This window comes from Podarcis filfolensis, assembly GCF_964270895.1.
Source record: "Podarcis filfolensis genome assembly, chromosome: 16".
Lineage (NCBI taxonomy): Eukaryota > Metazoa > Chordata > Lepidosauria > Squamata > Lacertidae > Podarcis > Podarcis filfolensis.
The window spans coordinates 27,092,114-27,119,102 of record NC_139620.1 but is presented as its reverse complement, the minus strand read 5'-3'; the positions used below and the strand labels follow the sequence as shown (position 1 = coordinate 27,119,102).

General features: G+C 47.6%; 1 protein-coding gene across 1 annotated transcript; it reads left to right on the top strand.

Moving 5' to 3' along the window:
• The first annotated feature begins 5,624 nt into the window (after positions 1 to 5,624).
• On the top strand, positions 5,625 to 26,989 carry SLC2A11 (solute carrier family 2 member 11). The gene is given in 13 exon segments (XM_083590276.1): positions 5,625 to 5,813; positions 5,816 to 5,895; positions 10,656 to 10,754; positions 11,991 to 12,151; positions 14,245 to 14,369; positions 15,885 to 16,014; positions 16,643 to 16,791; positions 17,395 to 17,582; positions 18,671 to 18,781; positions 19,949 to 20,050; positions 21,521 to 21,596; positions 22,163 to 22,290; positions 23,993 to 26,989. Coding segments are annotated over 13 exon segments (1,662 nt in total). The 5' UTR covers positions 5,625 to 5,701; the 3' UTR covers positions 24,194 to 26,989.

Below are 26,989 nucleotides of genomic sequence, written 5' to 3'. Positions count from 1 at the left end.
AAGGAATCGAATGCTGCACGCACACACTAGACATGCAAAGCACGTGGCTTAGGTCCCAAAGAATTCTGGACTGGAAGAACCTGTCTGGAAGAATCCGCGACCAGAAAGAAGAGGAGTTGCAAGAGGACTGGAGGAAATTTAAGGACTGTTTGAATAAATATTGTAATATAAAAAATTAGAAATTACTTGAAAGAAACAAATAAGCCTAGGATTAAACTAAGTTATAATTAAATAAATGGGATATAGAATGTTAAGAAAAGTGAATAAGATGAACTATAATTGGAAATTGTTTTAGTTTAATTATGATATTGGAAAGCTGTTACTTTTAATTGCAAGGAAACTCAGAAGGGAGGGATTTGAGGAAGTCAACCAAGATGTTTAAAAGGTTGGATTTGTGAAGAATTAAGTTGTTATTGTTTATCTGTTTATCATTCCCTTTTTTCTGTTTTCGTGTATCATTTTGCTTTGTGGTTTGTGTGGAAAATCTAATAAAAATTTATTTTTTAAAAAAGAATTCTGGGAACTATGGTTTGTACAGGGTGCTGGGAATTGTAGTTCTGTGAGGCGTAATCCACAGTTCCCAGGAGCTTTTTTTGCGAGAAGCAGGGCTTGCTTCCGATGTAAGGTGTGCCGGCAGTCCTGCCCACGTCTCATCCAACTCCACCCTCCACTGGGCTATGGCCCCCAGAGGGTTCACGGGGAGGCAATGCGGCCCTGCATCTGCTGCGTCTGTCTGCTGGATCCTGCCCTCCTTCAAAGGGAAGGGAGCGGAGAGGGCCAAGAAGGCTTTCTTTTTTTCCAATTTTTTTTTATTGATTTTCACAACAGGACTGAAATAAACAGCAGAGGGGAAAGTGGGCACCCTTGCCTGGTTCCCTTCTCAATTCTAATTTCCTCTGAAACCACAATTTACAATAATTTTGGCTTTTTGTTCTAGATAGATCGCTTTAATACCTTTTAAAAAACCATGGCCTATCCCCATACTCTCTAAATTATGTAACATAAAACTCCAAGATACATTGTCAAAGGCTTTCTCTGCATCAATAAACATTGACATTGCTTTACAACTCTTTCTTGCTTCTAAGTTTTCCAAAATATCCACAACATTTCTAATGTTGTCTTTCATATGTCTTCCAGGCAGAAATCCTACCTGGTTTTTATGAATATACTTAGATAAAACCTTCTTTAGCCTGTTGGCCAATATATTTGCAAAAATTTTGTAATCCACATTGAGTAGGGAGATTGGCTGGTGGGCTTTCAACATGTGCCATGTCCGCAACCTTGGATTATTTGCTGCCAGGGGAGGCCAGAAGGGCAGCCATCGGCCGGGATTCTGGTCTGCTCACCCCTCATCCAGCAGCACCAGACGGAGGAACAACCTCCCCCAAGGGATGGGCTGCCTGGGTGGCCTTTGTAAAGCCCAGGTAGGTGCCCCAGAGCTGATGTGGGACGAGAGCGCATCCTGCCTGCCAGAGGCACTAAGCAGTATCAGAAGAGGGAGGCGGCTCTGCAGTCCTGGTGGCTTTTCCCCAGCAACCGGGTCCTCCTTTCTTTCTTTCTTTTTTAAAAGTCAATCCTTTATTAGCCATAGTAAACCACACATGATCAAACAAACGCCGTATACAAATTGTGCAAAATACGAGCTCAGCATAGCAAGATTTGTCCAGAGAAAATCAATGTGCATAAATAATACAATATAACACTACCACATCACCGATCAATTAAGAGCCACTAAATCTCTTTCAATGGCCCAGTCTTTCTGCATGGACAGCACTCAAAAATTCAGCCACTATTAAAGGAATTTGATCATTCCTGTCCGAGAGCAGGTCCTGAACCGTTAGTGGCATATAATTGAGCCTGTTGAGTTGTAAGGCCTCTAATAATTGTCTTCTGGCATAAATGCCAAAATCGCAAAAAAAAAGAAAATATGCTCCAAAGTATCAGGTTCCTGTTTACTACATTTGCAGAGACGCTCTGCTTCTGGGAGAGCTAAATATCTGACTATCATCGAGGGAAACATATTAAATCTGGCTAACATAAACAGCCTGCACATTTCATGATTCTTCAGATTTGTCATGTTTCCCTTTTGAAAATCTCTACACAAAGGGAGATTTAAATAGAGAGAACAAGTGCTGTGCTTTGCAACCTCAAGAGTGCAGAGAACACTTTTTCTGTTCCTTTCTTCCAGCCTGACCCTAGCGGGCCTCAACTCTCGCACCAGGTGGCTCCCGAGAGCAGCCAAAAGACTGAAGGCAGGTCCTGTACCTTGCATCTCAAGCACATCCAAAGCGACAACTCCCCCCCCCAAAAAAGGGAACTGTAGTTTGCTGCTCGCAGAACTATAGTTCCAACACTACCGCTGAACAAACTTCAGTTCCCAGGATTCTTTAGGGAAAGTCTTGCGATGTGGATCTGCCCTGAGACTGGCTGGAAGGGCACACGTGCCCAGGGCTGCAGAGGATTGGGTCCCCTAAAGGAAACGAGACACAGGTTAGGCCGGAAGGACAGTCATAATAACCCCATAGTCACCTTCGATTGGACTTAACCGCCCAGGGGTCCTTTACCTTTACCATAATAACATGGATCAGGCATCCAGCATTCTGCTCTCCTGGTGGCCAACCAGCTGCCTCAATACAGTGGTACCTCGGGTTAAGTACTTACCGTATTTTTTGCTCTATAAGACTCACTTTTTCCCTCCTAAAAAGTAAGGGGAAATGTGTGTGTGTCTTATGGAGCGAATGCAGGCTGTGCAGCTATCCCAGAAGCCAGAACAGCAAGAGGGATTGCTGCTTTCACTGTGCAGTGATCCCTCTTGCTGTTCTGGCTTCTGAGATTCAGAATATTTTTTTCCTTGTTTTCCTCCTCCAAAAACTAGGTGTGTATTATGGTCTGATGCGTCTTACAGAGCGAAAAATAGGGTAATTCGTTCTGGAGGTCCGTACTTAACCTGAAACTGTTCTTAACCTGAAGCACCACTTTAGCTAATGGGGCCTCCCGCTGCTGCCGTGCCGCCAGAGCCCGATTTCTGTTCTTATCCTGAAGCAAAGTTCTTAACCTGAAGCACTATTTCTAGGTTAGCGGAGTCTGTAACCTGAAGCGTATGTAACCCAAGGTACCACTGTACACAGGAGCCAACTCCTAGGGGTCTTTGGGGTTTCAGCGCCCCCTCCCCATAAAATATTTGAGGGTGCTGCCCTCCCCCCAAAGTTGATGGGCATGGCCTTTCAGATAGTGTGCGTGCACCACATCATGCGATCGATTATGTGGGGCGGGGCTTACCTGCCCCCCCGCAGCCAATATTTTATTCAAGTTGGAACCTGTTCTCCAATGGGAAACCCACAAGCAGGATTTGAACCCTCTCCCCTGCTGCGGTTTCCAGCAACTGATATTCACAAGCATTGAGGCTTCTGAATATGAAGACAGAGCGGAGACCCTTGTGGCTAGCATTAACCATCGACAAGCTGATTCCAGGATCCTTTTGCACGTCCATGAAATGGGATATAGGACCGCCCGGATCTCCCGCACAGCTGTCAACTTTTCCCTTTTCTTGCGAGGAATGCTATTGGGAATAAGGGTATTAAAAATAGGGAAACGTTGACAGCTATGCCCCAGGGAGAAGGTGTTTGTGACAGGGTCTGAGGAGCAGCACGTGCCAGTTTGATGGCTCATGCCCCAGTGGTAGAAAATCATTCCAGGCTCACCCAGCCCAGGAGTGTGTGCTTGTGCGTGCGTGTGTGTGTGTGATCTTTATAATGAGAGAGATACTCAGTCCCGAACACTCAAGCCCAGCCCATCTGCTTCGGAGGGTGTTCTGCAGGCTGTCGTCACACAGACGCTGGCAGTCTCTGCTCCTCCTCCTGGCCAGAGTGGATCAGACCGGTCTTTTACGCGTTTAATGGTGTGCAACAGACAGCTCAGGAAGCAGGCGTGTAAAAATTCACAGGCTAGAATGGTGCGAAGGTCAACAGGAGCGCGAGAAGTCATAGTGACTGGGAGGTCCTTGGTGTGCAATGATCAGTCCCCAAATGAGAAGGGATAAACAGAGACACACGGAGCAAGCATTGCAAATGAGCCGCTTCTTCGCCTCCCGGGGTAATGGGTGACTAAATAGCTGCATTCTTGCCCCCAAAAGCCCAGGCCGACCCTGCAGGACTTTCCCTCTCCCAGCCCCAGTCGCCTCCTCCTCCTCAGCCGACTGGACTTCCAGCAGGATGAAGGCGCTGCAGAAGATGGTACCGCTTTCGCGATCCACTGATTTCTTCCAGCGATTCCTGCAGGGGGAATCCAACAAGAGATAAGATGGGGGCGGGGGGGGGGGGCCTTCGCGGCGTGGAAAGCAAATGGGTTGGTTGGCCGGCGAGAGGTTCGAGGGGTTTTCTGGGTCCAGGAACTCGGGGCGGTCCAATCGTCAGATAGAAGACGCCCCGGAGCTGCTTGGAGTCAGGGAGGGCCTGAGCCGGTTGCTTGCAAGAGGCCGAGCAGAGAAGTGTGCTCCCGCTTGGAGGTGTTCAGTAGCATTTGTTGTTGTTGTTGTTTAGTCGTTTAGTCGTGTCCGGCTCTTCATGACCCCATGGACCAGAGCACGCCAGGCACTCCTGTCTTCCACTGCCTCCCGCAGTTTGGTCAAACTCATGCTGGTAGCTTCGAGAACACTGTCCAACCATCTCGTCCTCTGTCGTCCCCTTCTCCTTGTGCCCTCCATCTTTCCCAACATCAGGGTCTTTTCCAGGGAGTCTTCTCTTCTCATGAGGTAGCCAAAGTATTGGAGCCTCAGCTTCAGGATCTGTCCTTCCAGTGAGCACTCAGGGCTGATTTCCTTCAGAATGGAGAGGTTTGATCTTCTTGCAGTCCATGGGACTCTCAAGAGTCTCCTCCAGCACCAGAATTCAAAAGCATCCATTCTTCAGAGATCAGCCTTCTTTATGGTCCAGCTCTCACTTCCATACATCACTACTGGGAAGACCATAGCTTTAACTATACGGACCTTTGTTGGCAAGGTGATTTCTCTACATAGAATATCAGAATTGCAGAGCTGGAATGGGTCACAAGGGTCATCCAGTTCAACCCGTTGCAATGCAGGAAACTTTTGCCCAACTGGGACTCGAACCCACGACTCTGAGATGAAGAGCCTCATGCTGTACCCACTGAGCTATCCCAGCTGTCAAGTATCACAGTACTGTAGTCGAGGTAGTCTGGCAGTCTTCCCCCCCCCCAAAAAAACAGAGATCTGTGCAGCAATCAAAATGCAATTGTCTTGCTGCTCTATCTAGCACAGTGTTGTCTACACTGGCCGGCAGCAGCACTAGCTCTCCACGGGAGATGCTGCTTGTGGGGACCTTCTGCATGCAGAGCAAATGCTATGTTGCAGAGCTTCGGCCGTTCCTTTTAGGGACCCCCCCCAAAAGCCAGAGCTGCTAAATGGGGGCTGTCGCGTTTTGGGGGCTGGGCTGGCCTGGCTTCAGGAAAAGACACCTGGGGAGCGATCCGCGGTTCGCAGAAGGACCGGGTGGCCGGCCCAGCCCTCCCCACGCGGCCCCCACGACCCTCCCGGTCGCCTCCAGCGAAAAAAGCACCCAAAGGATGCTGTAGTGGGTGGGACCAGGCCAGAGACCATCCCCCCCACCCATACCGTCCCCCGCAAGGGGATCCCGGCGCCCACTGGGCTAGCCCCGCTGGCCTCTTTCCCAGAGGCACTCTGCACATGCTCAGAGTCGCCCGTTGCGCGACGAGCCTCCGGGCTCAGCTCCAGCCAAGAAGCCCTGCCCAGCGCGGAGTCCCCGCCCACCCTCCTGCTAGCCGGCCGGCATCTGCCGGGGAGCCGAGGAGGAAAGCCGAGGCGGGCCGAGCAGGATGCCGGACGGAGCCCCGCAGCCTCAGCAGCCACCGCGCCGCCAGGTGAGGCCCCGCCCCGCTCGCACACCTGGCTAGGACCGCTTGGGGCGGGGGCTGCGTCACGCTTCCGGGGCTCCTCTGCGGGGGGTGCGGGGGAGGCGACAGTTAGCAACCCCCGGGCGATCGGATATTTGCAAGGGTCCTCCCTCCCGGCCCTCTCGCCCCCTGCCCAGACTGGCAGCCCAGGACCCCTTGGCTCGCTTTGTGGCCCCGCCAGGCGCACGGCCCGGGAGGCCGCCGGAGGGTCCGGCACAGCGTGCCCTGCCGAGTGGCAGCGACAGGTGAGGCGGAGACTTCCAACCCGGAGCCCCTCCGTCTCTAACCGGCATGCCTGCTGTCTCTAGCTCTGGGGACAAGCGTGGGGGCCGGCGGCGCGGGGTGTCCCTTCCATGCTTTCTGCCCAGCCCAGCTGGGCTGGCTGGAGCTACCAGCCGCTCCAAAAATTAAATTTGGAAACATGCCCAAATGCAGGAATCTGTAAACAAATATATCATAAATCGCAGAAGACTATAAAGATTAAATATTTTTATCTGCCACTTAGAAAAGCTGTTATCCACCAATTTTATTGTTGTATCTGCTTTTTTCTAAATTCAATTGATGTCTAAATTTTCCCTTCTATCTCTTCCATTTCTTAAACTAATCACTCCAGGAAGCTTCTGCATCAAGACTTCCAAACTTCCAAATTTTTGCTCAGCACTCTTTTCTAATTACTGGCACCTTATTTTCTCCATTTTAGTGCCAATTAACATATTGGCAGTAACTGTTAAATTCTGTGTCAATTCCTTATTCTTGATTTGTTCCTCCAAATGTTCCAATAAAACTCTTTAAAAGAGTATTGGAAGGATTATTGTAATAACCTGCAGTTTTGTAAGAGTATATATTTAAAGTAGATGAATAAATGAGCAAATTATGTTAATTTGGATATGCAGAAGATATTAAAAATAAATTTAAGGAACCGAAGAAAGAGGGGGAAGGAAGTCAAGTTTTGAAAAGTTAAGATGATTGTAAAATTAGTGAAATGTATAAACCTGAAAAGGATAAATGAAATAGTGATAACAAAACTCTTTTTAAAGAGTTACCAATGAAATTGTTAATCTCTTTTTCCAAAATCTTTAATTTAATGGGCGTATGCATTTCATTTTTAAACTGGGAAGGGCGGTGTATAAATAAAATTTTATTATTATTATTACCCACAACTCCCAACATTTACTATCTCACCTGGTATATATTTTATTCAGTCTCTGTGATGTCTTATATGCCACTGGTAAAAGCAGTTTAGAACGATTTTATCTTATGTTTACGCTGAGGAATTGCAATGGTCCCAAATTAAAGATTCCCTGCCCAACTTTCATCCCATTTCTCTCAAAATTTGTACCATGTTGTAGATTTCAGGTACATAATCTTGGGATAAAAGAAAACACTTTAAAATAAAATGTAAGAAAAGAACAGCCTGCTGGATCAGGCCAATGGGGACTCATCTAGTCCAGCATCCTGTTCTTAGGGGGCAGGGACATCCAGATTCCTGTGAGAAGCCTGTTAAAAGCAGGACCTGAGCTCAACTCTGCCCATCTGTGACTCCCAGCAAGCATTTACTGCTCTGACCATGAAGGCAGAGCTAAGCTATTATGACTACTAGCCGTCGCTAGCCCTCTCACAAATTTGCCTAATTCTCTTTTAAAGCCATGTAAGATTTGGTTTTTTTGTTTTTTTAATAATATTTTTTATTAATTTTAACATATAAATTATAAAATGTACCACAAATCACTTATACAATCTTTTTAGACTTCCATCAGCACCTCTGATGATCCACCGTTTTAACCACTTCTTATGCATTTCTTAACTTTGTATTGCCTTTACATCTCTTAACAAATCATCCTCCCTCTTCTCCATTTTTACAATACTTCCAATAATACTCCTCACAAAACTTCTTGCAACCCTATGAACGTCGCCTGTTCTTCACAATTACTTTTCAAATAGTCTGTAAATTTACTCCAGTCTTCCGTGAATTTCTGGTCTCACCGGTTTCGAATGCTTCCTGTTAGTTTATCTAATTCTGCATAGTCCATTAACTTCATCCTCCATTCTTCAATCGTCGGTAACTCTTCTTGCTTCCATTTTTGGGCCAATAATATTCTTAAAGCCATGTAGGGTTTGTGGCAGTCACTGCATCCTTTGGGAGCAAGTTCTACAGTCTATGCACTGCACGAAAAAGGACTTTCTTTTATTTGTGCTGAAACATCCAACATTGAGCTTCGTTGAATGTTTCCGAATTCTTTCTCCAAGAAAAGGAGAAAGACTTCTCTCTCGTTCTCTCTAATTTTTATTAGATTTTCTGTATTACAATTTAGAATACTCATTTAAACATCCTTAAAATATCAATGACTTCTCTTCTTCTCTTTCCATGGTTCATTTTGCATATCATAAATCCCTGCATATTTTACATAAACTAAACCATTCAGTATTCCATTATTACAGCCATCAAAACTTATTTGCACTGTTGAATTTATCTTGATGCTGCCAACATTTTCAGGTGTACACAATCCCCCCCATATATTCAATAAACATTTTCCAGTCTTCTCCAAACGTATGTTCTTCTTGTTCTCTTATTCTATATGTTAAGTCCGCAAGCTGCGCCTATTCCATCAGCTTAAGTTGCCATTCTTCTTTGGTTGGGACCTCGCTTGTTTTCCATTTGGGGGCTAACAAAACACGGGCTGCAGTTTGTTGTTGTTTAGTCGTTTAGTCGTGTCCGACTCTTCGTGACCCCCTGGACCAGAGCATGCCAGGCACTCCTGTCTTCCACTGCCTCCCGCAGTTTGGTCAAACTCATGCTGGTAGCTTCGAGAACACTGTCCAACCATCTCACTCTGTGTCGTCCCCTTTTCCTTGTGCCCTCCATCTTTCCCAGCATCAGGGTCTTTTCCAGGGAGTCTTCTCTTCTCATGAGGTGGCCAAAGTCTTGGAGCCTCAGCTTCAGGATCTGTCCTTCCAGTGAGCACTCAGGGCTGATTTCCTTCAGAATGGATCGGTTGGATCTTCTTGCAGTCCATGGGACTCTCAAGAGTCTCCTCCAACACCATAATTCAAACTGGCCACAGTAGAAGAAAGATTTTCTCTATCTGCTTTCTCCATGTCAGGCATAATTTAAAATTCCTATCGTGACGCCTCTTACTTTTCTCTGAACTGAAAAGCCACAAACGCTGCAACCCTTTTGATCATTCTGGTCAACCTTTTCCTACTCCACAATATCTGTGGCTAGAAGGCCCTTTGGTTCCCTTCCAATTCTACAGTTCTATGATTCTATGACACAGTATCCCAGACCCAGTCATATTTGTTCTTCAAAAGCCATTGATGTGCCTTCCATTGTTATCATGGGCGTAGCCAGGATTTATGTTGGGGACGGGGCAGGATACCACCCATCCTATGTTTGGCTCTGTCTAGCAGATTCGGAATGAAATCTCTCAGCAATACAGTAGTACCCCGGGTTACATACGCTTCAGGTTACATACGCTTCAGGTTACAGACTCTGCTAACCCAGAAATAGTGCTTCAGGTTAAGAACTTTGCTTCAGGATAAGAACAGAAATTGTGCTCCGGCAGCGCGGCGGCAGCAGGAGGCCCCATTAGCTAAAGTGGTGCTTCAGGTTAAGAACAGTTTCAGGTTAAGAACAGACCTCCGGAACGAATTAAGTACTTAACCTGAGGTACCACTGTAGTTGTTTAAAGTTACTTTCTTTTGACCCCAAGTGCTCAGAAAAATCTGTCAAAATCTTTCTACTTTTAGTTAAGTATTTTTATTTATTTACTTGATTTGGGGAGTCGGGGTGTGCGGCTACGCCCATGATTGTTATTCCTTCTCATGTTTCCTTCTCTTTAACTTTTTGGCTGTCGTTGGGTTGGACCCATTTCAAAAACTTCACTCAGGGTTTTATAAAGTATAATCACATTCTTATCCTACCCGATTAGCCACTTGACCTACAATCTTAAATTCCTCATTAAAAATAAAGGATTAAATGAAAATCTGCCCTTGATATTATATTCTTTCAATCTCCCCAGACATCTGAAGCTGCTTCAGTTCAGTGCATTTGCCTCGCTGTCAATCAATTTCCTTTTTTTTCTTTTGGGCCGTACCCTGGAAGTAATTGTTCCCAGTGGAGTCTTAGCACAACCATGTTCTAAGATGAACCACTGTGTTGCATAGGTGACTTTCAGTGACTGGGCACTTAATGTGAAATGTCTTGTTTTATAAATCATTGCTATACAGTATTAGGAAATTTATATTGTTCTATTTGGTGCTCCTCAGTTGTGTGTTGCATGCAGAATGTTATTGTATGTTGAAAACCAAATAAATAAGGAAACATCCTTATTTTCTGAATGTTTCTGTTTTTTTTTTAAAAAAAGATATTTATTGAAGTTTTACAAAAACATAAGTTTACAAAATGAAAAAAGGTCATATAAAAAGAAAAAAATACAAAAAAGAGAACATAGAAAAATACATGAAAAAGAAAAAAAGGAATAAAAATAATACAAAAGACAAATAGCTAAAAAAGAATTAAAAACAAATCCGTTTTTTGTAACTTTAAACTCATTAGCTTATTTCCTTGGCCTCCTCACACCTCCCCTTTTTGTATTCCCATTTAAATAATCAAATCAGCAAATCCTTACCCTCTTTCGTTTATCTTAACTCTGTATCTTAACATATTATAACTCTATATTTTCATCCATTATCAATTCATTTCTGAATGTTTCTGGGTCTTCCCTCAGCTTCAAGGCCGGGTCTTGATCCTGACGGTCTGTGCTGCTGGAATTGGGGGCACATTCCAGTATGGATACAACCTCACCATCATCAATGCCCCGACCACAGTAAGTCCTTACCTGACAACACTTATCCCAGTTTCCCCAACTGTTAGCAGAGAGCAGGCCATCTCTGTTTAGAGGGTTCTAGGGTCATCACGTCTGTTGATGAAGCATTTTTGTTTCCTGGGGTTATATTTACAGTGGTTACCTTGGTTCTCAAACTTAATCCATTCAGGAAGTCCGTTGCAAAACCAAAGCGTTCCAAAACCAAGGCACACTTTCCCATAGAAAGCAATGCAAAACGGATTAATCCGTTCCAGACTTTTTTAAAAAACAGCAATTTAACATGCATTTTACTATCTAACGAGACCATTGATCCAGAAAATGAAAGCAATAATCAATGTACTGTACTATAAAATAAATAAGACAGCATTGTAGATGGTAAAAATTTAAACTATTTTTTTTTCTTACCTGCTCTGATGATAGTCATCGTTTGGATGGGGGGCTCTTATCCATTTCCGCAGTCACACAATCAATCAATAGCTGAACTGGGTTCCACACAGTCACAAAAACAAATTAACCAAAAAAGCCTCAAAAACAAAAACGCAAAATAAGTAGCAAAAACAAAAGCGCCAAACCTAATCCGTTCCGGAAGCCGTTTGACTTCCGAAATGTTCGAAAACCAAGGCACAGCTTCTGATTGGTGCAGGCGCCCCAGAAACAATAGCCAATTGGACGTTCGGCTTCTGAAAAAGGTTCGAAAACCGGAACACTTACTTCCGGGTTTTCGGCGTTTGAGAACCAAGGTACCACTGTAATTGCCCTGTGATCCTGTTAACTTGCCACGGGTTCACAGACTGAGGCAGCAAGTGGGGCTGGCCCCCTCTCTCAGCATTTTTTCTTTTAGGGTGCCGTGAAGCCGGACAGAGAGAGGTTTCTTTCCTTAGGGGTGAATGTAATTTTTCGGGAAGGCTCCTTTGCTCTTGTGTGTTTTGTACACCTCCCCTCCTGAGTATTTTGCAGCGTGTTGGCTGTGTCTGCATCCTCACTTTCCTCCTCGGGGTGGCATATGTGGCTCCCCACCCTGATTTTGCCACAACAATAGCCTTGCGAGGTAGACCAGGCTCAGCAAGAGCGACTGGTGCAAGGTGACTGTGAGTGGGATTTGAACCTGGAGGTCTCTCCTCCCCATCCAGTACTCACCACATTAGGTCCTGGAAAAATGATATGTCGCATGCAGCACCTGTAGAAAGACTGTTGTTTGTTTTCTCCCAATGTGACTTCAGCCTTTTCACATTTCAGTACATCCAGAGCTTCACAAATGAGACGTGGCTGGAGCGGACGGGCAGCCCTCTGGAGGGGAAGGTGATCACCTTGATCTGGTCCTCTGTGGTCTCCCTCTATCCTTTGGGGGGGCTCGTGGGAGCCCTCCTCGCAGGCCCCATGGCCATTAAACTGGGAAGGTGAGGAGGCGCCTTGTAGATTTCTGCTGCGGTGGGCTAAGACTCACAACCATTTTCAGCTGCTGACGCCCCATGGGGGACCCGGCCCTATGTCAGTCTGTTGGTGGAGGGCAGGACCAGATTTAGGTCTGATGAGGCCCTAAGCTACTGAAGGTAATGGGGCCCTTTATATGTCCAGCTGTCCTTTGTCAACAACAAATAGTCGCTGTTTTTTGTGTTGAATACCGTATTTTTCGCTCTATAAGACGCACTTTCCCCCCTCCAAAAATTAAGGGGAAATGTGTGCGCGCCTTGTGGTGTGCACCAATCCCTCTTGCTCTCCTGGCTTCGCTTCGCTGGAGAGGTGCTGTGCAGCTTTCCCTCTCTGCGCAGCGCCCCTTCAGCGAAGCGGGAGGAGAAATGGAAGGGGCTCCGTTTCTCCTACCGCTTCGCTGAAGGGGTGCTGCGCAGAGAGGGAGGGAATTTTTTTTTTCTTCTTCTCCCCCTCTAAAACTAGGTGCGTCCTATGGTCCGGTGCGTCCTATGGAGCGAAAAATACGGTATATGCTATATGGTCATTTATGGACCTAATAGGTATCCAAAGCCATTTGCACATAACAAAATATGTCTTTTATCAATGTAATTTTTAAAAATGTTTTCATTAGGAATTTCAACATAACAACACATCAAAACATGTCATATTCTTTATTTTCTCCCCTTTTCCCCCACCCCCTCAAACCCTCCCTCCCATCGCCCCAAAGACCTCCCTCAGCTCCTCTCTGTAATTACAAAGTAATTGTTGAACTGAAATACAATTAAGAATTTTGGAATTGTACATCCAGGTTTTGTTTTTTCACTTTAATTTTTTTGGGGGGGGCACCCAAGAGAGTAGGACCCTTGGCTTTAGCTTGTTTAGCTTATACAGTGGTGCCTCAGGTTAAGTACTTAATTCGTTCCGGAGGTCTGTTCTTAACCTGAAACTGTTCTTAACCTGAAGCACCGTTTTAGCTAATGGTGCCTCCTGCTGCCGCCGCGCCGCCAGAGCCCGATTTCTGTTCTCATCCTGAAGCAAAGTTCTTAACCTGAAGCACTATTTCTGGGTTAGCAGAGTCTGTAACCTGAAGCGTATGCAACCTGAGGTACCACTGTACGTAAATCCGGGAGGGGTGGGGGTGGCTATTGCAGAACTCACGCAGCCTGCGTTTTAGACGTTGAACTTTTTACTGCCAGCATCTCAGTCCCTCAATTGATCAGTTACATGTAATTAAACCAGTTATTAAACTGAAACGAATCCTGTTCCAATCAACCTAGCCTGATTCCAAGTGACCTGGGTTGTTGTTGTTGTTTTTTTTGGGGGGGGGTGAGTATTGGCAAAGCCCAGGTGAGAGATCTGGGTGCTGGTCCCAGTATAGCCCACTCACTGAGGCTTTCTCTGCTTGCTTTGGATGATAGCTGTGGAGTTCACCCAAAGTCCAAGAACCATTCACACCCGCATTATCTCCTCCTGCCAAGACTGACATTCATCTCCCTGGGAAGAACTGGGCGTTCCAGGCAGCTTTCCCTTCTGCTGGGGGGGGGGGCATGCGGGTGCAGCTGGTTTTATGAGCCAGGGAAGGGCAGGCCTGATCCTGAAGGGAGGGGGGCTGTTAGGGTTGGCCAAGGCAGGAGGTGTCACATGGAGGTCGGAACTTAGTGTTGACCAAGGAAAGTCACTGTGCCAAAACCAGCGCATGAGGGGAGTAGGATCCAAAAGGCAGTTGAGTTGAATAGGATCCAAAAGGCAGCAGTCTGATTGGTCCTAGAACAATAGGATCCAGAATGCAGCAGTCTGATTGGTCCTAGAACAATAGGATCCAGAATGCAGCAGTCTGGTTGGTCCACAGGAGCCACCCAATCCAACTCCAGGTGGAAGGGAATCCGCAACCTGATTGGCCTACAGCAGAATCCCAGAATTAGCCAATCACATGGGGCCCATTGTGTAAATAATGTATAAAAGACAGGCATTCTGGAGGAACTTCTATTCCTCCTCACCACTATGAGCTGAATAAAGAGCATGAAATCCACTCTCGACTCTGAGTATATTTCACCTTTTATCCCTCTTCCTTTCTCCGAAGGAAGAAATCTTTACTGCTGAACAACTTGTTTGTGGTCTTGGCTGCGGTGTTGGTGGGATTCAGCCAGATGGCCAAATCCTTTGAAATGATCTTGCTGAGCCGATTTCTTGCAGGAATCAATTCTGGTAGGTAAGGGGGAGCGGGCGAGTTCAAGGTTCCCTGCAGGCCACACCACTGAAAATGGGGACTGTGTGCGAATCTGGCAAGCGTCTAACCAACTGAAGGATAACCAGGCAGCCCTTAAGTCTTCAGCCCAGGGATCCATGTGAGCAGATCCTTCTCTGCCAGCTCTTTGTCATCCCGAGAAGCAGGGCCAACTGGGGTGCTTCAAGGTTCTGTCCTAGGCCTGGCGTTTTTCAACATCTTAATAAATGACTTGGATTGAGGAATTGAGGGGATGCTTATCAAATTTGCAGACAGCACCAAACTGGGAGGGGTAGCTAATGCCACAGAAGACAGAATTGGGATTCGATATTCCCTGAAAACAGATTGGAGAATTGGGCCAAAACTAACAAAATTAATTTCAATAGGGACCAATATAAAGTTCTACACTTAGCAAGAAATAATCAGAGGCACAAATATAGGATGGGGGACAGCTGGCTTCACACCTGTGCATGGTCTAGGGGACTTAGTAGACCACCAGCTTAATGTGATGCAGCAGGAAAAAAGCAAGTGCTATTTTAGGCTGCATCAGCAGAAGTATAGTGTCCAGATTAAGGGAAGTAATAGGTAAAGGTAAAGGGACCCCTGACCATTAGGTCCAGTCGTGGCCGACTCTGGGGTTGCGGCGCTCATCTCGCTTTATTGGCCGAGGGAGCCGGCGTACAGCTTCCGGGTCACGTGACCAGCATGATAAAGCTGCTTCTGGCGAACCAGAGCAGCGCACAGAAACGCCGTTTACCTTCCTGCCGGAGCGGTACCTATTTATCTACTTGCACTTTGACGTGCTTTCAAACTGCTAGGTTGGCAGGAGCAGGGACCGAGCAGCGGGAGCTCACCCCGTCGCGGGGATTCAAACCGCCGACCTTTTGATCAGCAAGTCCTAGGCTCTGTGGTTTAACCCACAATAGTCGTGCTCTATTCTTCCTTGGTCAGACCACACCTGGAGTACCGTGTCCAGTTCTGGGCACCACCATTTAAGAAGGGTATTGACAAGTGGGAAGGTGTGTAGCCGAGGGGCGACCAAGATGATGAAGGGTTTTGAAACCAGGCCTTATGAGGAACGGTTGAAGGAGTTGGTTATGTTTAGCCTGGAGCAGAGACGATGGAAGGGGCATGATAATTGGCTGGATGTAAGGAAAGCAAGTGGGGGGGGGGCTGGGAGGCAAGTGCCTCCCTCACCTTTGAACATTCCTAGAGCAATAAACGAAGTTGATAGTTTGGGGGCAAGAGAGGGGAAACATTAGGACGAGATGCGAGGCTGGTGCGGAGAAGGAGGAGACGACAGGCGAGTATGGGCAAAGGTTAGAACTTGGAGAAAGTTACTGTTGTTTCTGCAGGCAGGGGTATAAATAAATGTCATTTGACCAGTCCCAGCCGGCCTGGAGTCTCTCTGTGTGTGCGTGGGGGGGAATGACGAACGACTATAAATTGGAGCACTGCCACATTCCTGATCCTTGTTTGTCTCTCCTCCTGGCCAGGCGTGAGCATGAACATCCAGCCCATGTACCTGGGAGAAAGCGCCCCCAAGGAGCTCCGTGGAGCCGTGGCCCTGACGTCTGCATCCTTCACGGCCCTGGGGTTGGTGATGGGACAGGTGGTTGGACTGAGGTGAGGCTAAAAGGGGCATCCTGGGGATGCTGTTGGGGGCGGTACCATCCTCTTTCCACCCCCCCTAAAAAAAGAAGAAAGAAATCAGCAAGGCCACAGCAAACCTCTGCATCTCTTGCAGCAAAGGGTTTACTCCAAACACAGCAATCCTGGCTACTTGGTCTCATAATGATCTGTAGCATCTTTGCCCAGAATGGCAATTGGATGCTGAGCAGCTACTTTAAGCCCTTCCTGGGGCACAGAGAAAGAAGCTGGGGTGGGGCTAGTATTATGCTTATAAGGGGCTGTGTTCTGCTGAGTCTGACCCTGGCTCCATCTAGCTCAGCATTGTCTACACGGACTGGCAGCTTTCCAGAGTTTCAGGCAGAGAGTCTCTCTCAAACCCTACCTGGACATGCCATTTGGGATTGAAATCGGGGCCTTCTTCCTCTGAGCTGCAGATCTTTCATTTTATCATTTCTTTATATGGGGTTTTAATGTTTTAAGTTGCTTTGGGGTCACTGTTCTGTGTGCAAAAAGTGACAAGCAGACATAAACAGAAAAAATAAATACGCACATTTGACTTGGCAAGGCCCAAACTGCCGGCTCAGAAAGGTTCTGCTCACACAATTCTGTATTTTTAATGCAGAGAAATTTTAGGGGCGGAGGAAAGCTGGCCTCTGCTCCTGGCCAGCAATGCAGTGCCTGCTCTGATCCAGCTGGTCTTGCTGCCCTGGGCCCCGGAAAGCCCCCGGTACCTATTGATCGACCGAGGAGATGAGGAATCTTGCATCTGTGGTGGGTGTGCTCAGTGCTTCTCCTTGCTTTTTTAAAAAAACCCAGCTCAAGACAAAACTGCTTTCTGGTTCTCCTGTTTCATCGAGTTCCTTGTTTGCTTGCATTCCAAAGGCTGTGGGTTCCAGTCTGGCCTGGTCTTGATCCAAAAGGGCAGGCTTCACCCTGTATAAATAATCGCTACTCATGTGTATGTTTAAGGCAAGGTTTCCCAAACTTGGGTCTCCATCTAATTTTGGACTACAACTCCCATCATCCATGACCACTTGCCCTGCTAGGTAGGGATGATGGGAGTTGTAGTCCAAAAACATCTGGAGGCCCAAGTTTGGGAAACCCTGGTTTAAGGGAAGATCCATAGGGGATGGTGCATGGTTCCTCCCATAGGAGAAACAAGAGCAGCTTGAGCTGTTTCCCATAACCCTGCTATTGCATGCCGTTTGTGGGCTGCCTTCCTAATTTGCTTTCAAGCTCACCCCAAGCTCCAGGAACTCAACAGGTGCTCAGAGTATGTTTGGAATCCCTAATAAAACTCTGAGCATCTCCTGGAGTTTGAACGCTCCATCTTCATGCTTGCAGCCCTGAAGTTGCCCCTCTTGCCTCTTCCAGCTTTGCAGAAGCTGCGGGGCAGCGACGACCTGGGCGGGGAGATGAAGGAGCTCCTGGCCGAGCAGGCGGCCCTCCGAGGGGTGACAGCCAAGGCCCCCTGGGAACTCTTCAGGGACCCGGCTGTGCGGTGGCAGCTCATCACCATCATCTTCCTCAGCAGCGCCATGCAGCTCTGCGGCAACGACTCTGTGAGTGACGGGACAGGGAGGAGAAGGCAGGGAGGGAATCAGCTTGAGTATTGGCGGGGTTGGGGGCAGTGGCATAGCATGGGGAGGCCACAGAGGCGGTTGCCCCAGGTGCAAAACTAGGGGTGCAACATTTCAACCAGGAAGTGACCTCTCCAGACAATGGAACAACTCATCTATACAGCTGAGATCTCCTGGGCGACTCAGACACCCAAATGTGCATGCATACTCCACCTGTTTCCCGCCACGTGGCCCCGGGCACTGGCAACCTACGCTATGCCACTGGTGGGGGGGGGGTGCCAGTTCAGGTCTTTGGCCAGCGCCAGGCAGGAGCTACCCAAAAGTGCCGGGCTCCAGAAGAAAGGAGACCCTTCTGGTGGGCTTGTCAAAGGCGTTATGAGCCAGGCTGGACTCTGGGAGGATTTGGCCATCCTTGACCCACACAGCACAGGTCTGGGGGTTGTGTAAGAACAGGAGGGGACGCGGGTGGCACTGTGGGTTAAACCACAGAGCCTAGGACTTGCCAATCAGAAGGTCAGCAGTTCGAATCTCCGCAACAAGGTAAGCTCCCGTTGCTCGGTCCCTGCTCCTGCCAACCTAGCAGTTCGAAAGCACGTCAAAGTGCAAGTAGATAAATAGGTACCACTCCGGTGGAAAGGTAAACGGCGTTTCCGTGCACTGCTCTGGTTTGCCAGAAGCGGCTTTGTCATGCTGGCCACATGACCCGGAAGCTGTACGCCGGCTCCCTCGGCCAATAAAACGAGATGAGCACCCCAACCCAAGTCGGTCACGACTGGACCTAATGGTCAGGGGTCCCTTTACCTTAATGAACCCTGCCCCTGGTGTAAGGATGAGGGGTCCCTTGGTGTGCCTGGCCGTCCTTGACCCACACAGCACAGGTCTGGGGGTTGTGAAGAACAGGAGGTGCTCTTTGGAGAGAGGCTTACAAAAATATGCTCACCCCTACCACCACCCACTATCCCTTCTTCCCCTCCTGGGTTCTGCCTCTCCTTCCTGTGTGTGTCTACAGCGAAACCGGAGCCCTGCAGCTCTCCATTCATCCTTCCTCCATCTCCCTTTGTGTCCCCCAGATGTACTCCTATGCCTCGACCGTTTTCCAAGAGGCCGGGATCCCTTACGACAAGATCCAGTACAGCATAATCGGCACAGGCAGCTGCGAGCTGATCACCGCCATGACTTGTGTGAGAATCTCTGCTGCCCTTCGGCAGCAACCCGCTTCTTTCTGCTGCTCCCCTCCCCAAAATACTGGGTTGTCCGATAGGCAGCGACGGAGAGCGCTTGGACCCTTTGCTTTGTGTGTGGGGGGGTTATCTCTGAGCGGTGAAGTGGGGAGCCATTTCTGGGGGAGGGGGAGCTTCCGGACAGGTGTCTGCCTTCTCTCACACACCTAGTTCTGTTGGCCTCACCTCAAAATGGGTACTATTGAGCTGGGAAATGTTCAGAAATGGGCAGCGAGGGTGATGAAGGGGGTGGAGCGATAAAAGGTTGCAGCGCTTTAAAGGGACAAGGCCGAGAAGAGGGACATGATGGAACTGCGTAAGTTTCATGTGGTATGGGGGGAAATGGAAAGAGGGAGAGATAAAGTGACCCTCTTGTTCATAGCTAGCTGTGAAACTCAGGACAGACAAAGGGAAGAACTTTGAATCCATCCTGCTAGCAGAAAGCAGGGGTGACAGGTGTGTGTGTGTGTGTGTGTGTGTGTGTGTGTGTGCGTGGTGTCTGTCTGCAGAGCCATCAAATGGCCTCCCCTCCCCTCCCTCCTTTTATTTTTTACAATTAAGAGTGTTAACCAGGATTTGAGTGTGATTCTGGTCCGACTGCACTGGCTACCAATTAGTTTCTAGGCCCAATTCAAAGTGCTGGTTTTGACCTCTAAAGCCTTAAACAGCTCAGGGCCGCAATACCTTAAGAACTACCTCCTTCTATATGAACCTACCCAGACCCTGAGATCCTCTTCTGAGGCCCTCCTTCGTGTGCCTCCTCAAGAGGTCCGGAGGGTGGCAACATGAGAACGGGGCCTTCTCTGCAGTGGCTCCCCGCAGAATGCTCTCCCCAGGGAAGTTCGCCTGGCGCCTTCATTACACACCTTTAGCAAAAATGTTCCTTTTTAACCAGGCCTTTGTTTGATCTGTTTGTGTAGTGTGCTGTTGTTTTTATTCTGGTTATGTATATTGTGATCTTTTCTGTGAACCTCCCTGAGACCTCCAAGTATAGGGCGGTATATGAACTCAACAATAACAATACAAATAATAATTAGATCTGCCGTGAGACCAACTCCCCGTTGCTTTGGGGCAGGCTTAGCGTGAGGGTCCTCCTGGCGGTAACTTCCCTGTGTTGCTTTTCTCCAGAATCTGATCATTGAGCATGTCGGACGAAGGAAGCTGGTGATGGGCGGATACAGTCTCATGTCTGTGTGGGCCATTGTCTTCATGGTGGCCCTGTCTCTGCAGGTAACTGAGCTCTTGAAGGAGAGGCTGAGCAGGACCCAAATACGAGTCCGACTCTGTGGAATGGGTTTTAATGGGTAACGGTAAAGGGACCCCTGACCATTAGGTCCAGTCGTGGCCGACTCTGGGGTTGCGGCGCTCATCTCGCTTTATTGGCCGAGGGAGCTGGCATACAGCTTCCGGGTCATGTGGCCAGCATGACTAAGCCGCTTCTGGCAAACCAGAGCAGCGCACGAAAACGCCGTTTACCTTCCCGCCAGAGCGGTACCTATTTATCTACTTGCACTTTTTGGCGTGCTTTCGAACTGCAAGGTTGGCAGGAGCAGGGACCGAGCAATGGGAGCTCACCCCGTCACGGAGATTCGAACCGCTGACCTTTGATCAGCAAGTCCTAGGCTCTGTGGTTTAACCCACAGCGCCACCCGCGTCCCTTACCTTTAATGGGTAGGAGAGGATATATTAATAGCAATTTATCCCTCCAGGTGCTCCTGTGTGTCTGTTGAACAGAGTTTAAAGTTCCATCCTTAGGCATTAATGTGTGTTTTCCCCCACTTTTCTTTCCTTCTCTTTCATCACTTTATTTCCTGTAACTGAAATGATTTAAATAAAATGTTAATAATAAAAAGTTCCACGCTTGGGAGAAAAATTGAGGCATGTCAGAGTAGACTGCGAAGCCTTCTTTCAATTACGTCCAGCTATGAAGTGAACTGACTCCCCCTTCTCATTTGCCCTGCTTAACCAAGAAATCAGACAACCGACTGTGGAAGTAAGCTTAAAACAAGATTTACTTACGCATAGTCTTTGCACTGGTTCTCAGCCACAGCAGCAGTAAAATTGTGCAGGTTAAATACTTTCATTCACAGTAGAAACAGTCTCAGGCATGATTTGTCAAAGAAAGAGAGAGGGTGGGAGAGGAACAGGAAATGACATAGCCCTCCCAGGAGAGGAGGGGAAATGACATCACACAGAACCCTCTCTTCCAATTACATCTCTATGGGCTGAGTCTTTGCCTATCAGTAATACAGTTCTGTGGTCATTTGCTCCTAAACTCATGAACGAGCAAGAATTGTTGGATTTTGACTGCAGTTTCCCACACAATTTTCCACTAGCCCCTTTGCCTTTGTGAAATACAGTATACTCGGAGTCGAGTGTGGATTTCATGCTCTTTATTCAGCTCATAGTAGTGAGGAATGAAAGTTCCCCCAGAATGTCTGCTTTATATACATTATTTACACAATGGGCTGCACGTGATTGGCTAATTCTGGGATTCTCCTGTAGGCCAATCAGGTTGCGGATTCACTTCCACCTGGAGCTGGATTGGGTAGCTCCTGCGGACCAATCATACTGCTGCATTGTTCCAGGACCAATCAGACTGCTGCATTCTGGACCCTATTGTTCTAGGACCATTCAGACTGCTGCCTTTTGGATCCTATTCAACTCAGTACATAACACTTTGCCTTCTTGGATTTGCAGGACAAATACAGCTGGATGCCTTACCTGAGCATGTCCTGCATCTTCGCCTACATCCTGAGCTTTGGAATTGGGCCAGGTGAGTCAGAACGGAGCGGACTCCCTCCCTGGAAAGCTGTGCTTTGGGGCGCTCACGTCCAACCTGAAACAAGAGCAGGCACGCACATCAACATGACGTGGGTGTTTTGTTTGGAAGCCTTAGCATCCATGAGGATTGGTGCTTGTCGATGGAGATTCTCAGTTTGGTGCCCAAAGCAATTGCTATGGAGACACTCCAAAGAGAAGGCGAGTACAGCAGAAATTGAGCAAGTGATACTGGAGGAGCCTCATTTCCCTCCACTCTGTTGTGCTCAACACCCTCCCGTTGAAGATTTATTTCTTTAAAGCAGGCTTCCTCAAACTCAGCCCTCCAGATGTTTTGAGACTACAATTCCCTTCATCTCTGACCACTGGTCCTGCTAGCTAGGGATCATGGGAGTTGTAGTCCCAAAACATCTGGAGGGCTGAGTTTGAGGAAGCCTGCTTTAGAGCCTCTCGCCATTAACACTCCCACACAATCTGGATAGATGTTAGTGTCCTGCCATTACATCTTGACCCTTGCAGCTCCAGAGAGAAAGTGATGAAAAATATGTTTGATTTGCCTAGCCGGCGTGACGGTGATTATGCCCATGGAGATTTTCGACCAGGTGTCTCGCCCAGCTGCCTGCATGATCTGTGGTTCTCTGCTGTGGGCCAACTTGTTCCTGGTGGGCATGGTGTTTCCTTTCCTTGTGGTAAGCGAACACCGTCCGTCCGACTGCCATGCTGGGTTGAACCATGGGTCAATGCTGTTGGGACAGGATAGGAAGTGGGAGAGACTCATTTGAAGCCACCACTCCTCTTTTCTGTCCAATTTCGATTTGCATTGCAATCCTACTAAGCGGATTTGACAGTCTCCTCCTGCATGAATTTGTCGAAACCGTTTTTTAAATATGTGCATGTATATATATATATGGGACGCAGGTGGCGCTGTGGGTTAAACCACAGAGCCTAGGGCTTGCTGATCAGAAGGTTGGCGGTTCGAATCCCCGCAGTGGGGTGAGCTCCCGTTGCTCGGTCCCTGCTCCTGCCAACCTAGCAGTTCGAAAGCATGTCAAAGTGCAAGTAGATATATGGGAACCGCTCCAGTGGGAAGGTAAACGGCGTTTCCGTGCACTGCTCTGGTTTGCCTGAAGCGGCTTAGTCATGCTGGCCACATGACCCGGAAGCTGTACGCCGGCTCCCTCGGCCAATAAAGCAAGATGAGCGCTGCAACCCCAGAGTCGGCCATGACTGGACCTAATGATCAGGGGTCCCTTTACCTTTACTATATATTTATATATATAATTAAATTTTCTGTTTTTACAATTTAAAATACTCATTGAAACATCCTTAAAATATCAATGATTTCCCTTCTCTTTGCATGGTTCATTTTGCATATCATAAATCCCTGCATATTTTACAAAAACTAAACCATTCAGTATTCCATTATTGCATCCATCAAAACCCATTTACACTGTTGAATTTATCTTAATGCTACCAACGTTTTAAAGTGTACACAATTTCTATATTTTAAGTCTGCAAGGTGCCATTCTTCTTTAGTTGGGACCTGGATCATTTTCCATTTTGGGGCTAACAAAACATAGGCCGCAGTAGTGGCACACATAAATAACCTTTTGGGACACGTGGGAATTTCAGTCTGAATTATCCCCAAGGAAAAGGACTGTCTAACTCAGGCACCCCCAACCTTTGGCCCTCCAGATATTTTGGACTACAATTCCCATCATCCCTGACCACTGGTCCTGTTAGCTAGGGATCATGGGAGTTGTAGGCCAAAACATCTGGAGGGCCGCAGGTTGAGGGTGCCTGGTCTAACTGTAATCCTCTTTTGAAGCAGTCTAAGTTGGTGGCCAGGGACGCGGGTGGCACTGTGAGTTAAACTACAGAGCCTAGGACTTGCCGATCAGAAGGTCGGCGGTTCGAATCCCCGCGACGGGGTGAGCTCCCGTTGCTCGGTCCCTGCTCCTGCCAACCTAGCAGTTGGAAAGCACGTCAAAGTGCAAGTAGATAAATAGGTACCGCTCTGGCGGGAAGGTAAATGGTGTTTCCGTGCACTGCTCTGGTTCGCCAGAAGTGGCTTAGTCATGCTGGCCACGTGACCCGGAAGCTGTACACCGGCTCCCTCGGCCAATAAAGCGAGATGAGCGCTGCAACCCCAGAGTTGGCCACGACTGGACCTAATGGTCAGGGGTCCCTTTACCTTTACCTATGTTGGTGACCATCAGGACCGCAAATGCAAATCCTTAAGCAGCTACCATTGCAGACACTTTGGGTGGGAGGGAGTCCCAGAGCAAACTGAGCAGCACCAGAGGGGACTGTTCAGAAAAGTTTGAGTACATGGCTCGCTGTGTGTGCATCACAGACAAACTGAAGGCCTCTCCTTCTCTCTCCCCTCAGGAAGGCCTTGGCCATTACTGCTACGTCCCCTTCTTCACCGTCTGCGTCTCTGCTGCCCTCTATGTCGCTTTCTTCCTCCCCGAGACCAAAGGGAAATCCTTTCTGGAAATCTCTGAAGAATTCAACAAACGGAACTTCAAAGCGCATACTCATGAGGAGTCCAGGAGCCTTTCCGAGGAAACAAAGTCCACCATGTTGTAGCCCCCAAAGGACGGAGGAGAACGACAGGGACATGGGGAGAGAAAGTTGGTTTTGTGCCACCAGGCAGATCTATCCCTCCACACACATACCTGCACCCCCAAATTCCCATTATGGGGTAAAAGCTGCAGCTGAAGCCAGTTTAGAGTGGTGAGGTGGGATGGAACATTTTCTCTGTTTCTCAAACACTGATTTGCGCGTTAAAAGTCCTGTACGAAAATGTCCGCTCCCAAGATTTTTAGTGGGTTTTCAGTTTTAGAATGGGTTTTTTACATTGTATAAGAAATAATGCCCAGAGTTTGGAATTTGAACCCTAAAATGTTGATCTATCAGCTGCCAGGCTTGGTCAGTTATGGGGAGCAACGCACTATTCTAGGGTGTTGCTTTGGGGACCATTTTATAAACGTGAAATTGATTCATGAGGAGGGAAAACCCACCTGCGCTTTAATCGATGCCCAAATGTATTGATAGCCAAATGTATTGAGCAGTTTTGTTTAGGAGAAACCCACACACACAAACACACACCCTGATCTATGAATGGGCTGCCTCTTTGACATGTATTAACATGCCTGGGGCATCTTTTTTTGACAGAAAGTGTGTTAAAATATAGAAACTATTCCGCAAACCCCTGCTAGAGATCCTTCTGAGAAAAGTCCTGGCTACTTCACTCCGAGTTTAAAAAGTGAATTAATACGGAACCTTGAAAGAACTTCCATCGTGCACTGGATTCTTTTTTTATTAAGCGATCGTGGTAGATTTTCCTCCTTTAAGTTTGCTTGAGCTATTCTGCCAGTGTCCCACCCCCACCCCCTAAGCTGTGTCAAGGGACTGGGGGGGTAAGGATGCTTTATTTTCTCTTTCTAGAAATTTCCCTGTTGTGCCCTGTAGATGTTGCATGGGCTGGATCCTCCTACTGGTTGGACAGGCATATTTTGCTTTAACTGCCTGTTACTGCTGCTTTGTTGAGTTCCTTGCAAGTTCTCTGAGCAGTAGCTGTGCCTGTAGTGCTCCCGTGTGGCCACCCGGAATAATTTCTCCTCCTTCCTTCACTCAGAGCAGTAACTACCTCAAATAACTCTTGCTTGTGCCTCTCTGCCTTTGGATTTCCTTTAATTTCGTCGCTAGATTTGTTGGGTTTTTATATATGAGCCGCCCAACCTTTTCCCTGTTTTATGGTACAAAACGACCTTTGATGATTCCCAGACTTTTGATTTCGGTGTCAGTCCCACAAGTGCCCTGCCAATAGCCAGAAGAATCGTGATGTATCTCTGTAGCTGTTAGTTTTCTTGACGATGTGCTTCAGAGACTGGCTGAAGCCTGCAGACTGAGCGGAGGTGTCCCTCTTTTAGCTGCCATGATGGTGACAACATGGTCTCTCTCTTTCTCCAGCTTCTTCTATGGATGGTCATGCTGCCAGTGTTTCTTCTCCCCACCTCCCTTGGCTCTCACTCTTTTACTGCTCCTTCTGCTGTTTCCCAGCAGGCATTAAAACCTTGTCCCTCCATTTAAGGCTGCAACATTTTCATTTGATAAGTCCCATGTCAGGACAATCATATAGCTAGAATCACAGAATGGTAGGATTTGCAATAGATCACAGAGGCCATTTAGTCCAACCGCCCTGCAATGCAAGGATCTCAGCTAAAGCATCCATGACAGATGGCCATCCAACTTCTGCTGAAAACCCTCCAAGGAAGGAGAGTCCACCACCTCTTGTGGAAGTCTGTCAGAAAGTTTTTTCCGAATGTTTAGTCGGAATCTCCTTTCTTGCAACGTGAAGCCATTGATTTGAGTCTTACCCTCCACAGCAGGAGAAAACAAGCTGTTCCCTCTTCCATGTGACAGCCCTTGAGATATTTGAAGATGGCTGTCATATTTCCTCTTAGTCTCATCTTTTCCAGGTTCCAACATACCCAACTCCTTCAACCGTTCCTCATAAGGCTTGGTTTCCTTAGGAGCTACTGACTGTACAATGCACATTATAGTCCGAAATGCCGGAACGGTCCCTATTCCCATTGGATCCCATTGGATTCAAGTATTACTGAGGTAGCTTCAGAGATCCTATCACAGTAAGGTATCCACCACCATGCACCAATAGGGCTGGGGGTGGGGAGAAACTCTGCTCCAAACAAGGCTGGGGTGTGGTGTGGTGTGGTGGGGGTGTTAATCATGGCTCCCTGCCTCAGAATTCTCTGAGAAAGTGCCTTGTGGGCCATGGAATCATAGAATTGTAAAGTTGGAAGGGACCACTAGGGTCGTCTGGTCCAACCCCCTGTAATTCAGGAATCTTTTGCCCAATGTAGGACTCCAACCCACGACCCTGTGATAGAGTCTCATGCTCCACTGACAGAGCCTTGACTGCTTTCATCGCGCCCCTCTCCTACTGATGTCTCTGATCCCCGATTTCAGGATCCAGGAGGTAGTGGGGTTTGTTGGGATGATGGGAGGCAGCCATCTTTGTACACCAGGTGGAGACTCGTTGCCTTATCGAATGCCTTTTCCTGCCGCAGGGCATCCTTGTCTGCATGTTTGCTACAGCCTTAGCAAGGCAGCTGCCTCTCCCGAACCTGCTCTGCTTGCGGGGCCACGCCGAAGAAAAATCACAGAAGCAGCAAGGCAGCTTCGTTGGCGCGCATCATTTAATAAACACTGTAGAGGTTAGAGCTTTTGCAAAATGCAAACATGAAAAAGTGTTGGTTTCATTATGTGTGTGAAGGAAATAATGAAATCCTGGCAAGACAAGGGCATGAAATAAATTTATGAAAAAATATATAAATAAAACTATTTCTTTGGAATGAGCAA